The sequence below is a fragment of the Pongo abelii genome, chromosome 1 (assembly GCF_028885655.2).
Source record: "Pongo abelii isolate AG06213 chromosome 1, NHGRI_mPonAbe1-v2.0_pri, whole genome shotgun sequence".
In the NCBI taxonomy this organism is placed as follows: Eukaryota; Metazoa; Chordata; class Mammalia; order Primates; family Hominidae; genus Pongo; species Pongo abelii.
In genome coordinates, this window is record NC_071985.2 from 84464261 (window position 1) to 84478847 (window position 14587).

Here is a 14587-nt window from a genome sequence, read left to right on the forward strand (position 1 = left end):
ATCAAGGGGATTCTGCAAGTAGAATGATGTTTCTCCAGGAGCTGAGAGGGAGAGAAATGGGGAGATGTTGGTCATAAAGTACAAAGTTCCAGTTATGCAGGATGAATACATTCTGGAGATCTAATTGTATAGTATGGCTCCCATAGTTAATAATACAGTATTGCATACTTGACATTTGCTAGGAGAGGAGATCTTAAATGTTCTTACCACACACACAAGAAAATGGTAGCCATGTGAGGTAATCGATATGTTAATTAGCTTGATCATGGTAATCATTTTACATTATATATATGTATATCAAAACATCACAATGTACACCTTACATACATACAGTTTTTACTTGTCAGTTATACTGCAATAAAGCTGGGGGGAAATAGAGGGAGGAATCTCTTCAAATATCCATAATTCTCTTTTTAATAGTTACCTTCTTTCTGGCACTGCCCCACAAATTCTAGCTGCTTTGATCTTCCTAAACTCTGAATTCTCAGTTTAGGGAAACACCTGTGTTCTTTTTGTTTTTCCTGCTTTTAGGTAGAGAGCTGGGAAACTTAGAAGAGCTTACTTTGTTTCCCTTCTCTCAGAGATGACCGCCTATGCTACCTGTTGTCCAATGTTTGTAAATCATTGTTTCCTATATTTTGTCCAGTTTTCTAGTTGTTTAAGGCAGGAAGGAAAGTCTGGTTCCAGTTATTTCATCATGGTTGGAAGCAGAAGCTTCAATACCCACTTAAGATGAGAATATGGAGGACAGAGGAGAAGAGAATACCTCCCAGAAAGCACTGCCAGGGACTTAACATCATCTGGGTTTTCTCAAATCTCGATACTCTCCTTTAGCAACTTACAAGTCAGGCCCTCAGATTTGTTGAGGACTTAAACACACAGCTTAATCTTTTCCTTTATATCCTTTTTTCTTTTAAAAAAATTATTTATTTTTTTTGAGACAGGGCATCACTATGTTGCCAAGGCTGGCATCAAACTCCTGGGCTCTGGTGATCCTCCTGCCTTAGCCCCCTGAGCAGCTGGGATTACTGGTGCATGTAACCATGCCCAGCTCCTTTCTATTCTCTTTTCTGCCACAATTCCAGGTGTCTATGGACATCCTTATAGTCGACCAATCCAGTAATAGCAGCTCCTACTTATTGAGCCCACTGTGGCAGATATTTTACGTATGTTGTCTTTTTTTTTTTTTTTTTTTTTTTTGAGATGGAGTCTTGCTCTGTCACCTGGGCTGGAGTACAGTGAGGCAATCTTGGCTCACTGTAACCACCGCCTTCCAGGTTCAATCAATTCTCCTGCCTCAGCCTCTGGGGTAGCTGGGATTACAGGCACCCGCCACCACCCCCAGCTAATTTTTGTATTTTTAGTAGAGTCAGGGTTTCACCATGTTGGCCAGGCTGGTCTCGAACTCCTGACCTCAAGTGATCCATCTGCCTCAGCCTCCCAAAGTGCTCGGATAACAAGTGTGAGCCACCATGCCCGGCCTACATATGTTGTCTTCTTACATTGCTCCTACCATTAGTTATAATTTTCTCTTTAAAAAAAAAAATAAGAAAACAGACACTGAGAAGGTTAAGCAACGTGTTCAAATTCATTTGTTGTTAAGGGACAGAGCCAAGATTTAAAAGTAGCCATTGCTCATCATATACCTTGTTAACTAGCTTTGCAATTCCTAGACATCCTTTACTGCAGCAGACTTCCCCTCCACTTCACTCCAACAATTCATTCCCATGAATTAATGTAATCACCACCTAAAGCTCTGAAATATTGAACAGAGAAATCTCTTTGAACACACATATCTTAGATGATTCCACAACCTTAACTTTTCCCCATTCTTCTCTTTTGCTTTCTTTTTGAGATTGAGTTTCGCTCTTGTTGCCCAGGCTGGAGTGCAGTGGCACAATCTCGGCTCACTGCAACCTCCACCTCCCGGGTTCAAGTGATTCTCCTGCCTCAGCCTCCCAAGTAGCTGGGATTACAGGCATGTGCCACCACATCTGTCTAATTTTTTGTATTTCGTAGAGACAGGATTTCACCATGTTGGTCACACTGGTCTCGAACTCCTGACCTCAGGTGATCCACCCACCTGGGCCTCCCAAAGTGCTGGGAGTACATGCGTGAGGCACCGCCCCCGGCCTTTTTTTCTTTTATTGAAAACAAAGTTATCATTCAGTGTCTCAAGGGCCTTCAGGTCCTTTGTTCCTCTTTTTCTGCCCCATTACCCCATTAATCTTCAACCCTAGATGAATCCGAGCACCTGCGTGTTCTCCTCCTGGACCACTGAGTGAGGATGGAAAAAAATCTATTCAATATTCAACTCAGCACTGAGTACTGCTCAACAACCTTTTTACTAATTCTTAGTTAGCAAAGTTTGTTATCTCCCAGAAGTGCTGTTCCAAAACTTTATCTTCCTTTTTCTTTTCTCCTTATTTTCAGCAGGTGATTTTTCTTCCTACTTCACAGAGAAAACCAGCTCTCTTCCAGCCATGCTCCTTCACTTCCAAACATATATCTGTACTCATCTTTTCACCTTTTCTCTTTTTTGAGGAAAGAAAAACAGTATTTCTTCTCTTTACATTTTTACTTGTCCTCTTGACCCCACTCTTTCTTGCTGCCTTTGGGACTTTGCATCAGTTATTTCTTATTTCTTTTTTTTTCCTCCAGAAAATTTAGTTTCCAAATACGTTGAGCAAAAATATATAACCCCAACAGCAACTCTTTCTCCTAAGGGGAGATCCTGCAATATATCTAGGGAAAGGGACATAAAGGTGAGAGGGTGGAGGACTTTGGGGTACATCCCAAACTTCCCCTAAAACTAAACACAGTTTGTTCTCTGCATTAACAACACAGGGATCCCCTGATCTCCTTCTACATGTTCTGAGGGGCTGAAGGCTCTGCTGTTCTTCCTTGAATGAGAGCCTGGGTCCACACCTCTCTGTAGGGGATGTCCAGAGGAAGAAGCGCCTACTACTCCTACAGTAATCCTGGCCAGTCCCTGCACCCCATTTTAGAGGTTCCCTGAGGGGTGGTGAGACATGAGGGGAAAGCACCTCTGGAGGCACGAGGGGAAGGCATCCATATCCAAGGTATCTAAGAGGGAGTTTATGCCTCAGTAGTGGCTCATGCTGAGGTGATGACCACGCTCTTCTTCTGAAGCCTTCTAGCCATGAAGAAAATGGCCAGCAGAAGTCAGAGAGAGCCAACCAAGATTCCTACACCGAGGCTCAGCATTTCACCTGTAGGATACAAGGATCCCACCTGGATGAAAAAAGCAAAGGTCATTGCTGGTTGAGAGGCTGAGGGGCTCAGTAGTTCTGTACCAGGACTTGGAGGGCCCCTCTTCTGTGGAGAACAATGTCTCCTGAAGCTTTTCAAGCTGTTCCACTGAAATCTGGGCCCTTGGACTGAAAACTGTCCAGGGCACCCTCTACTAGCAAGGGGAAGTTGTGAGCGAGCTATTGTAAAGGAAGAACTGCCCTAGCTGTCGGGGGAGCAGCTCTCTCACCGAGGTCTTCTGATCTTTATGCTTGATTTCATGCAAGTGACCCAGAATGCGTTCATAAGCTACATTCTTTTTTTTTTTTTTTTTTTAAGTCTCGCTCTGTTGCCCAGGCTGGAGTACAGTGGTGCAATCTCAGCTCACTGCAACTTCCACCTCCCAGGGTCAAGCGATTCTCCTCCTACCTCAGCCTCCCGGGTAAGCTGGGATTACAGGCGCCCACTACCACACTCGGCTAATTTTTGTATTTTTAACAGAGATGGGGTTTCACCATATTGGCCAGGCTGGCATAAGCTATATTCTTAGTCTCACTCACCTCAATTAGGATGCCCAGGACAGTCAGGCCCTGAGGCCTGTGAGCGGCCTCACTCAAACTATCACAGGAATCAGAGTCATAATGTATGATGTGGAGCTCGGCAACTGTGGCTTCACTGTTGATCTGGTGTTCTGAGCCCCCTGGGGATCATCCTGACCCCAGTGCAGGTGTAGCTGGGTAGCTACATATTTTCTGGAAAGTCCACCTAGATACAGGGTAGAGGGCAGAGACAGTTGCACTGTGTAGCTATTCTTGTGCAGGTCTAAAGGCTCAGTGCCAGGCCGGTCATATCCATGGGGCTGTAGAGCAGTCATCTAAGGGTCAATTGTCACACTGTCTGTCCGGATATCGAAGGGGGACTCTGTATTGTTTCCACACTCAGGGTAAAAGGCTGGCCACAGTGGTCCTGACTATGTGGGCACTCATGTGTCCAGTGTTGACCCTCGTCTGCAGCCAGGATCCAAATCACCTCTAGCAGGAGGATGAAGAACAACATGGTATCCCAGGAAGGGGCACAGGGGACTGGGAGTTTGGAGACTAGATGACTAGGGCAGGCAGAGAGAGAGAGAGACGGGGAGAGAGGCAGAGAGAGAGGTGAGTTCCTGGTGTTGAGTGTCTTTATCCCTTTTTTTGTTGCTGTCTCTGTGTCTCTGTGGGTTTCCAAGGGATTTGATTTTCAGTAGGGTACCATGGGTTTCTGGGTCCCCAGAACAAATCTCTTGCTGCTTCTCTCAGCCCTCTCTCTTCATCTCCCTCTGCAGTCTCCATTCCACTTGATGACCCAGTTATTTCTTATTCCTCTTGGATTTGCAAGTTCTCCCTCTTCCTGGCTCCTTTTTTCTTTTGGAAACTGTATTGCACCTTTCTTTCTTTGACTATCCTTTTGGAAAATATAGTTGTACGTTCAATGTATGCATTGCACCTCTGGTTCATTCCATAACTTATTATAGCCTGGCTTCTTCTCACCCTTCAACTGAAATTGCTCTATTTAAAGATACTAAAGATCCCCTACTTGCCAACTTTAATGATCTCTTCCCCATTTTACCCAATCTGATTCTTAAACAGCATTTCCTACAGAGTTTAATAAGTCACCTGAAAAAACAATGCTGAGCTCAAATAAGATTGAGAAACATCAGCTTGTATAACATTGAGCAGATTTCTTTACTGCAGCACTTATTTAAGTTCAAAATATGCTAATAATCATTGTGATTTCCAAAATGGGGATATTTTAAGTACAGTTTTCCAAACTCATTTATCAACAGAATCCTTTTTATATGGAGCATCTTGCAAAATTAGTGTTCTGAGAGTCATAACATGGGAAACAATGCTTAATTGTTTGGAATGTGGTCCAAGGACGCTTGCATCAGAATCACTTTGGATGCTGATTATTGATATAAAAAATCATCACCACGTCTTGCTATATCAGAAGCTCTTCTACCAGAAGCTGAAAGAGAACAGCCTTTCAAGGAATATGGAGAAGTTAACATGTGAGGATGTCAGAACAAGAACACAGAGGGTGCCTTCGTCCCTAATACTTTGGGGGCCACCATATTATCCCTGGACTACTTAGCATGGACCATTATATAATAGAGAAATAAATTTATTTCCTGTATATGCCGTTGCTATTTTTGCCTTCGATAATGCAGCTGATCTGAAAACTAATTAATTTAGAGATAAAAAGAGAATGTATGTTCTGACTAATCATGGTGAGTAGTCTCTGTTCTGTTCTTTATAATAAAGCATGGATTTCTCTGTTGTGATTTCTTCCTATTTAAGGTAAAAAGATAAGGTCTTCCTTCTTTTTTTCTTTTTTTAAATTTCAATATCTTTTGAGGTACCAGTGGTTTTTGGTTACATGGATGAGGTCTATAGCGGTGAATTCTGAGATTTTAGTGTACCCATTACCCAAGCAGTGTACACTGTACCCAATATGTAGTCTTTTATCCCTCACCCCTCTCCCAACCTTCCCTCAGGGTCCCCAAAGTCCATTGTATCACTCTGTATGTCTTTGTATCCTCATAGCTTAGCTGAATCAAGATATATTTTAAAGGTAAAAATGTTAACACTTGATAATGGATTGGATATGCGGCATTTAGAGATTGGATAGGTTGGGATTTTTTAAACGTTCTGAATTGTAATTTATGTTAGAAATTGTCCAAAGCACTTTCATTAAACTTCTGATTTCTCTATTGTGTTTTTCTGTGACTCAAGGTAAAGAAAAAATAAGGAAACTGGCTACATAAAACAACAGCTACTTATTAAGTTCTTACCATATGCCTGTGTATTCAGGTTTGTATACTCCTAACATCTAATTCAGTGCCTGGTGCAGAATGGATTCTCAAAAAACATTGGAAAGGCAGATGAAAAACTGCCTACAAATTAGATTTCTTAATAGCAATTATAAACTAGAAGATAATGGAATATTATATTCAAAATTCTAAAAGAATGTTGTTTTCAACTTGAATACTATACTTATCTATGCACACCTAGATCATCAATCATATGTGAGAGAATGAATATTTTTCATCTGGGCAGTCTCAAATGATTTACCTTCCTTGTGCCCTTTCTCAGGAAGCTACTACTAGAAGACGTCTCTGTTAAAATAAGGGAGTATACCAAGAACGAGGAAGACATGGAAACAGAGGATATTGGCAGGGCAGAGGCAAAGGGAATGCTTAGGATGACAGCAAAGACAAGTCCCAGGGCAAGAGTGGGGGAGCAGGTAGAGAGAACAAGCAATCCAGAGTAGATGACCAGGTTGGAAAACTTGAGTACAGGTATCTCCAAGGAAAACAAAACAAAAAGCCACATAAATTATCTCATAGGTTTGACCATATAGAAATTATATATTGACTTTGTTTTACCGAGCTGTCAGAGGGTGTGGAAGGACTTAGTCAAGTATTCATAAGAAAATTAGAAGCAATTGTGAACTGGAAACATAAAAAATTGTGCAAAAAAGAAAATATAATTAAAATAGACTACTTGGCTTAATGGTGATTAATATTTACAGTCATATAATAAAAAAACTCCCTGCATATCATGAATGAAGTAATTACATACCTTTGTCAAAATTTGTTGTACTGTCCCCTTAATATGAGTGCATTTTATTAATTGTAAACTATACCTCAAGACCTCTAGCCAAAAAAAGTCTGCCTGCTCTGTTGGACAAGACTATTTTTTTTTTTTTTTTCTAGAGATAGAGTCTCTCACTCTATCGTGCCCGGGCTGGAGTGCAGTGGCGCAACTTCAGCTCACTGCAAACTCCACCTCCCGGGTTCAAGTGATTCTCCTGCCTCAGCCTCCCAAGTAGCTGGGATTACAGGCACCCACCACCATGCTTGGCTAATTTATTGTATTTTTAGTAGAGACGGGGTTTTACCATATTGGCCAGGCTTGTCTCCAACTCCCAACCTCAGGTGATCCACTCGCTTCGGCTTCCCAGTGTGCTGGGATTACAGGCATGAGCCACCGCACCTGGCCTATTTTTTTTTTTAAGGCTACTTGCAAATTGGTATCAAAAAGTTTAAAAACAATTATATCTTTAGACCTAGCAATTCCACTTCTAGGATTCTGTCCTAAGAAAATAAACCATATGGGCAAATTCAGCTTGTAGGGGCGGCAAAACTCCACCTCTGTTCTCTTAGACTCCTGATTGGGCTGGAGAATTAAAATGACATAAAACAGATTAACAGGAGAAAGCATCCGAATTTTTTTTTTGTGTGTGTGCTGTTTCTTTTCTTTTCTTTTTTCTTTTTTTTGGTACAGAGTCTTACTCTGTCACCCAGGCTGGAGTGCAGTGGCTCGATCTCAGCTCACTGCAACCTCTGCCTCCTGGGTTCAAGCGATTCTCCTGCCTCAGCCTCCCAAGTAGCGGCAATTAAAGGCGCATACCACCACACCTGGCTAATTTTTGTATTTTTAGTAGAGACGGGATTTCACCATGTTGACCAGGCTGGTCTTGAACTCCTGACCTCAGGTGATCCACCCGCCTGGGCCTCCCAAAGTTCTGGGATTACAGGCATGAGCCACCGCGCCTGGCACAAATATATTTAATGCAGGTTTTAGGTAGCACACAAGAAAAGAAGCAGTTTGAGTCAGTTCCTTATATACTGAATTGGACAAAGAGTGGTAAGTTATGATGAAGCAACTAAATTATGGGGAAGGACTTAAAAGGTAAGAGTTATTTTAACAAGGTCTGTACAGAATTCTCTTGGTCTTGATTTCTTGTCCTTAAAGATAAGGATGTTGCTTCTTTCACATGGGAATTTCATCTTTTGCTTTAAAGGAACAGCACAAGGCCGGGCACAGTGGCTCATGCCTGTAATCCCAGCACTTTGGGAGGCCGATGTGGGCAGATGACTTGAGCCCAGGTGTTCAAGACCAGCCTAGGCAACATGGCAAGATCCTGTCTCTACAAAAAATACAAAAATTAGCTGGGTGTGATGGCACATGCCTGTAGTCCCAGCTACTTGGGAGGCTGAGGTGGGAGGATCGCTTGAGTCCAGAAGGTTGAGGCTGCAGTGAGCTATGATAGTGCCACTGCACTCCAGCCTGGGCAAAAGAGTAAGACCCTGTCTCAAAAAAGAAAAAAAAAAAAAAGAAGAAGAAACAGCATAAAGGTTAGAGTGATCTTTTTGCACCTGCTGTTTTTCTTTTTTTCTTTTTCTTTTTTTTTTTTTTTTTTTTTTGAGTCAGGGTCTCACTCTATTGCTCAGGCTGGAGTGCAGTGGCACGATCATGGCTCACTGTAGCCTCAACCTCCTGAGCTCAAGTGATACTCTCACCTCAGCATCCCTGCTATTTTTCAAATGCCTTTAACTTAAATGGTATGCTAGAATGGCTTGGTTTTTTGTTTGTTTGTTTTTGAGCCAGTGTCTTGCTCTGTCATCCAAGCTGGAGTACAGTGGTGTGATCATGACTCACTGCAGCCTCGACCTCCCAGGCTCAAACCATCCTTCCACCTCAGCCTCCTGAGTAGCTGGGACCACAGTTATGCACCACCACACCTGGGTAATTTTTTATTGTTTACTTTATGTAGAGACAGGGTTTTGTTATTTTGCCAGGCTGGTTTCGAACTCCTGGCCTCAAGTGATCCTCCCGCCTTGGCCTCCCAAAGTGCTGGGATTACAGGTGTAAGCCACTGCACCTGGCCTCTTTGTTTGAGTTTTTAAAGTTTTGGGTTTTTTTTAGAATTGGGGTCTCATTGTGTTGCCCAAGCTGGTCTCAAATTCCTAGGCTCAAGCGATCCTTCTCCCTCAGATCCTCTCACCTCAGCCTCCTGAGTAGCTGGGACTACAGGTGTGTGCCCAGAAAAAACACCGACACAACCACTGATATACATATCAGTATATACAGGTGATGGCTCACACCTGTAATCTCAACACTTTGGGAGGCTGAAGCAGGAGGATTGCTTAAGCTCAGAAGTTCGAAACCAACCTGGGCAAGATGGTGAGACCCTGTCTCTAAAAAAAATAAAAAATAAAAAAAATAAGAAAAATTAGGCATCCTGGTACATAACTGTCTTCCCAGGTACTCAGGAGGCTGAAGCGGTAGGATTGATTGATCCCAGGAGCTTGAGGCTGCAGTGAGCAGTGATCACACCACTGCACTCCAGCCTGGAAGACAGAGTGAGATCCTTTCCCAGAAAACAAAAATCATATCCTTTTTTAAAAAAAACCATCTGAATCTCTCATTTTTATATCTTATACATTTGGAAGAGTTGGAATAATTTCTATATAATGCTACTGTCTTAGATAACAGACAGATTCTAAATTTTTCTGTAAGGTCAGTAGCCTTTAGCCTCTAGCTGATTATCAACTCCAAGAACGAATTCCAAAGTCAATGACCCTGAATTTCATTTGAGAAAAACACGAAGGCACTGCAAACTATGAACATTGTTATTATAATAGCAATTGCATAGTGCTGTCTAATTTTTAGACCACTTTCACATACTCTGTTTCATATTACCTCAGGTTTACAAATTAAACCTATTTTTGAAAATATGAGTATTATAGCCTAAAAATCTGTTAAAAATGAAAAAGACTATAGATTATCCAAGCAGAGATGCCTAAGTAGCATAAGGGGACATCCTCATCAGCGCAGTGATTTCAAAGTCCTGGTTTGTAACATCTGACTGATGTGTTCATTCAACAAATATTCATTAAGGACCTAATCCTAGTGTCAGGCTGCCTAGATTAGGAAACCTGTTAGGTCTTCAGTGAGAAAATTACATTCTGTATATGAAGAATGTGAGGACACTCAGGCTTAAAATAAAATTCAATCTGTAAATTATTGTTAAGTGAAAGGCCCTGTTAAAATGGGCAGGAACAGGATTCTGAGTAATTTTTTCCTTTCTTTTTGTGTGGATGGTTTTCTGGCTCCCCACTGAAGGAGTTATAAGAGTAGTAAACATACTATTGTTCAGGAAATAAAAATAAATGTGGTGTGTATGTGTTTGATGTATTAATAGTTCTAGAGGACAGACTAAGAGCTGGTACTCCCTAAAGATCTTTTCTTTCTTTTCTTTCTTTTTTTTTTTTGTTTTTGGAGACAGAGTCTTGCTCTGTCGCCCAGGCTGGAGTGCAATGTTGCAATCTTGGCTCACTGCAGCCTCTGCCTCCGGGTTCAAGCAATCCTCGCGCTTCAGCCCCCCAGCAGCTGGGACTAGAGGTGTGCGCCACCACACTTGCACACTTGGCTTTTTTTTTTTTTTTTTTTTTGTATTTTTAGTAGAGACGGGGGTCTCACCATGTTTCCCAGGCTGGTCAATCCACCCGCCTCCGCCTCCCAAAGTGCTGGGATTACAGGTGTGAGCCACCGCATCCGGCATTTGCTTTTACATCCGGCATTAGCAGTCCAAGAAGAGTACTGCTAATGGTGAAACTAAGCCAAAGCAACAAATTGACAACTGGATGACCTGAGGGAGAGGCCAGTGAAGGACCGTGGATCACGCAGTATGGGTTCCCAAGGACTTCTTCCTTTAGGAGACCTGGAGATGGCGGAAGGGGATCCAGTTGCTTTTCTTTTCCTCCTCTGGTTGTCTGGGGAAGGAAATGTGGAAAAGGAGGGGGCTTTAGTGGCACCCAAGTTTGGCTTTAAGCAAGTTGTGAGGCAGGCAGTTTCTCCTTGGATCTTCTACCCCTTTAGCAATGATTCCACTCCTTTTCTATCTCTTTTTATCCCCAAATCTGCCCTCCAGCACACACCCATCTAAGAGGTGTTTCTCTTTTGGCATTCCTTCTGCTCCTTGTGGCATCTTTGTCCCTTTGAATTTCACCCTGAACTTGTAAACTGGCCAGCATCCTCTGTGGCTTCTGGGCTGCCTACTGGGTAGTGCTGACAAACATCCTAAGAAGTTTACATGTCCTTTAAATCTCCCTAGAACCAGATTTCTGGGTTTCTGATAAATATCCACCAACATAAGAGTGAATTTTGATAGCAACCTTCAATGGGGTCAACATCTCGACCTGGTGTAGTAAGAAGAAATTTACTTTGGACTTGCACAGAGCTGGACTCCAGCCTTAGCTCCTCTATGGGGAAGCTCTACGACCTTTCTATTAGTTTCCTCATCTGTGCAATGGGGATGATAAAGCCTATCTTGCATGATTGTCACTGAGATATTTGACAAAGTGCCACATACTACCTCCTAGCTCAATCTGTGTTAGCTTCCTTTTCTTCTGTAGGGTTATTATGAGCATCATGTGAGAAATTAAATGTGAAAGGGCTCTGTAACCTATAAAGCTCCTTCTACATGTTGGATTTTGCTAATGAAAAATAATACATTAATAATCTAATAATAAGGGTGGAAGGAGGGAGAGGATCAGCAAAAATAACTAATGGGTACTAGGCTTAATACCTGGGTAATGAAATAATCTATACAACAAACCCCCATGACACAAGTTTACCTATGTAACAAATCTTTACATGTACCCCTGAATCTAAAAGTTAAAAATAATAATTTAATAATAAAAGCACAGATAGGTAAGAGGAACAGCTAGATATTTAACAGCTAGATATTTTGGAGGAGATCTGTTTTCTTTGGGGAAGGGTCTTACTCTGTTGCCCAGGCTGGGGCAGTGGTGCCATGATAGCTCACTCCAGTCTTGAACTCCTGGCCTCAAGCAATCCTCCACCTCAGTCTCTCGAGTAGTCAGGACTACATGCTTGTGCCACCATGCTCGGCTAATTTTTAAAATATTTTGTAGAGACAAGGTCTCACTATGTTGCCCAGGCTGGTCTTGAACTTCTGGCCTCAAGCGATCCTCCTGCCACGGTCTCCCAAAGTGTTGAGATTACAGGTGTGAGTCCTGTGCCTGGCCAGAGGTTTGTTAGTCTTATCATCTATGAATTAATTCAATAGACATCACAACCACATTTCCAAAACAAACATCAGGAATTATGATGTGACAAGTCAAAATGCATTGGTTGGAGACAGAATCTTTTAAATAGAAATTGTCCCATAAAATTTGAGACATATAGTTTCTGTACCTAAATGACCATTCAGTGATCTTGGAAATCTATAGTGCTGCTCGTCACCAACTCCTGATATGTTTCAGTTCTGTTTGCAATGGACAATAATAAAATAATATGTGAGTGTGGTCTTTGCTCTTCGTATTCTGTATGTTAGGCTTCTGTTTCTATCAATATTTGTCGTTAATTTATTTATTTTGAGACAGGGTCTTGCTCTGTTGCCCAGGCCTGAGTGCAGTGGCACGATTATAGCTCACTGCAGCTTGGACCCCTGGGGCTCAGGGGATCCTCCCACCTTAGCCTCCCAAGTACCTGGGACCACAGGCGTGTGCCACCACACCTGGATAATTTTTTTTTTTTTTTTGAGTTTCACTCTTGTCACCCAGACTGGAGTGCAATGGCATAGTCTCGGCTCACTGCAACCCGTCTCCCGGGTTCAAGCGATTTTCCCACCTCAGCCTCCCAAGTAGCTGGGATTACAGGTGCCCGCCACCACACCCAGCTAATTTTTGTATTTTTAGTAGAGACGGGGTTTTACCATGTTGGCCAGGCTGGTCTTGAACTCCTGACCTCAGGTGATCTGCCCGCCTTGGCCTCCCAAAGTGCTGGGATTACAGGCGTGAGCCACCGCGCCCAGCCCAATCTTTATTTTTATTTTTATTTTTGTAGACACGGGATCTCTCTATGTTGCCCTCAAACTCCTGGGCTCAAGCGATCCTCCAGCCTTGGTGAGAGCCACAGCGCCCAGTCTCTCTTTAAGAATTTAAAAAGCAGTTTCAGATCACAATATCATCTATCCCGTTCACAGTCCCCTCGCTTTTTACTGTAACCCTTTAAAAAGCATTATACAGTTACAGAAACAGTGGTTTAGCAGTGAAGTAACCACCAAAAACTCTTGGCCTCCAATCCTCTGCCTTCGTCAGGCGATAGGATTAAGAATGGGATCCTAGGATGCTTACATGCAATGATGAACCCGAAAACGCTTGCAAAGTGCTACGCAAATATTGATCACAAAGAAGGAAGTCCTCTTCCCGCCTGGAGACTGTGTGGGGTAGGGCGGGGTGGTGGCGAGAATCTGGTGTCTTGCTCCACCCTCCTGGCGAGGGGAGTGCCTGACCTGGACCGCGGAGGAATCGAGTGACTGCCCCTAAAATCTCCTAGAACCGATTTCCGCGGCCCCGCCCCTCCCGCGGCCCGGCCCGGCCCCGCCCCGCCCCGCCCGCGGCCCATCAGCCTCTGCCGCTGAGCCGCGTCCGCCGCTCATGTTTCTCCGAGCAGGCCTGGCCGCGCTCTCCCCGCTTCTTCGCAGTCTTCGGCCCTCTCCTGTCGCCGCCATGAGCACTGGCACCTTCGTCGTGTCGCAGCCGCTCAATTACCGCGGCGGGGCCCGCGTGGAGCCGGCGGACGCCTCCGGCACCGAGAAAGCTTTGGAGCCAGCAACCGGTAACTGCACCGAGCCGGGGAGGCTGGGGCGCCCTGGGGCCGGGTGCGCGGATTTCCCGGCCAGCCCGTGTTTCCTGTGTTCTGCAGGGTTGACTTGAGCACAGACAGTGACAGTGGAGGGTCTAAGGTTGTGTGTGTAGGAAGCTAGCGATTCTGGGGCAACGCGAGTGCCTCTGGGCAGGGATGGGAAGGGAGGTAAAGAAAAGCTGATGAGTTGCGTGGTAGGATCGTGAGGCCAGAACAGAGTTCGCAAAGTCCTGGTGGGGGAAGTCGTGCCTCTGTTAACTTCCTTTTTTGTTGTTTTGTTTTTGTTTGTTGTTGTTGTTTTTTGTTTGTTTTGAGACAGGGTCTCACTCTGTCGCCCAGGCTGGAGTGCAGGGGCACGATCTCAGAGCTCACTGCGCCCTCGACCTTACGGGCTCAAGTGCTTCTCCCGCCTCAGCCTCCCTAGTAGCTGGGATTACAGGCTCCCACCACCACGTCCGGCTAATTTTTGTATTTTTAGTAGAGACGGGGTTTCAGCATGTTACTCAGGCTGGTCTCGAACTCCTGAGCTTAGGTGATCCTCCCGCCTCAGCCTCCCAAAGTGCTGGGATTACAGCCGTGAGCCACCGCGCCCAGCCAGCTGTTCCCCCTTTTAAAATTAGGACTGATGTATTATTGTCTTCAAATGTGTGCATAGGAGAGGAATTCTAAAAGAACGGGGCGGGGTTGTGGGGAAGATAATCATTTGTGCTGGGAATGAATGAGCGCTCACAGATAGTTTCTAATGACTACGAATGAGGACTTTGTCTCCACATTCTAATATTAAAATATTTCTGCACACTAATCAGAATTGGGAAAGGAAAAAACCCCACCTTTAT

At 43.8% G+C, this 14587-nt stretch overlaps 1 protein-coding gene and 1 pseudogene across 1 annotated transcript in view; one reads left to right on the forward strand and one right to left on the reverse strand.

The window, feature by feature from the left end:
- Positions 1-3099: 3099 nt before the first annotated feature.
- LOC100436837 (carbonic anhydrase 14-like) lies at positions 3100-4308 on the reverse strand (annotated as a pseudogene).
- Positions 4309-13503: 9195 nt separating this feature from the next.
- ALDH9A1 (aldehyde dehydrogenase 9 family member A1) overlaps positions 13504-14587 on the forward strand; it is a 34942-nt gene continuing 33858 nt past the window's right edge. Inside the window, 1 exon segment of the mRNA NM_001132693.1 lies at positions 13504-13724. Coding sequence (NP_001126165.1) covers positions 13544-13724 — 181 coding nt within the window. The 5' untranslated portion in view covers positions 13504-13543.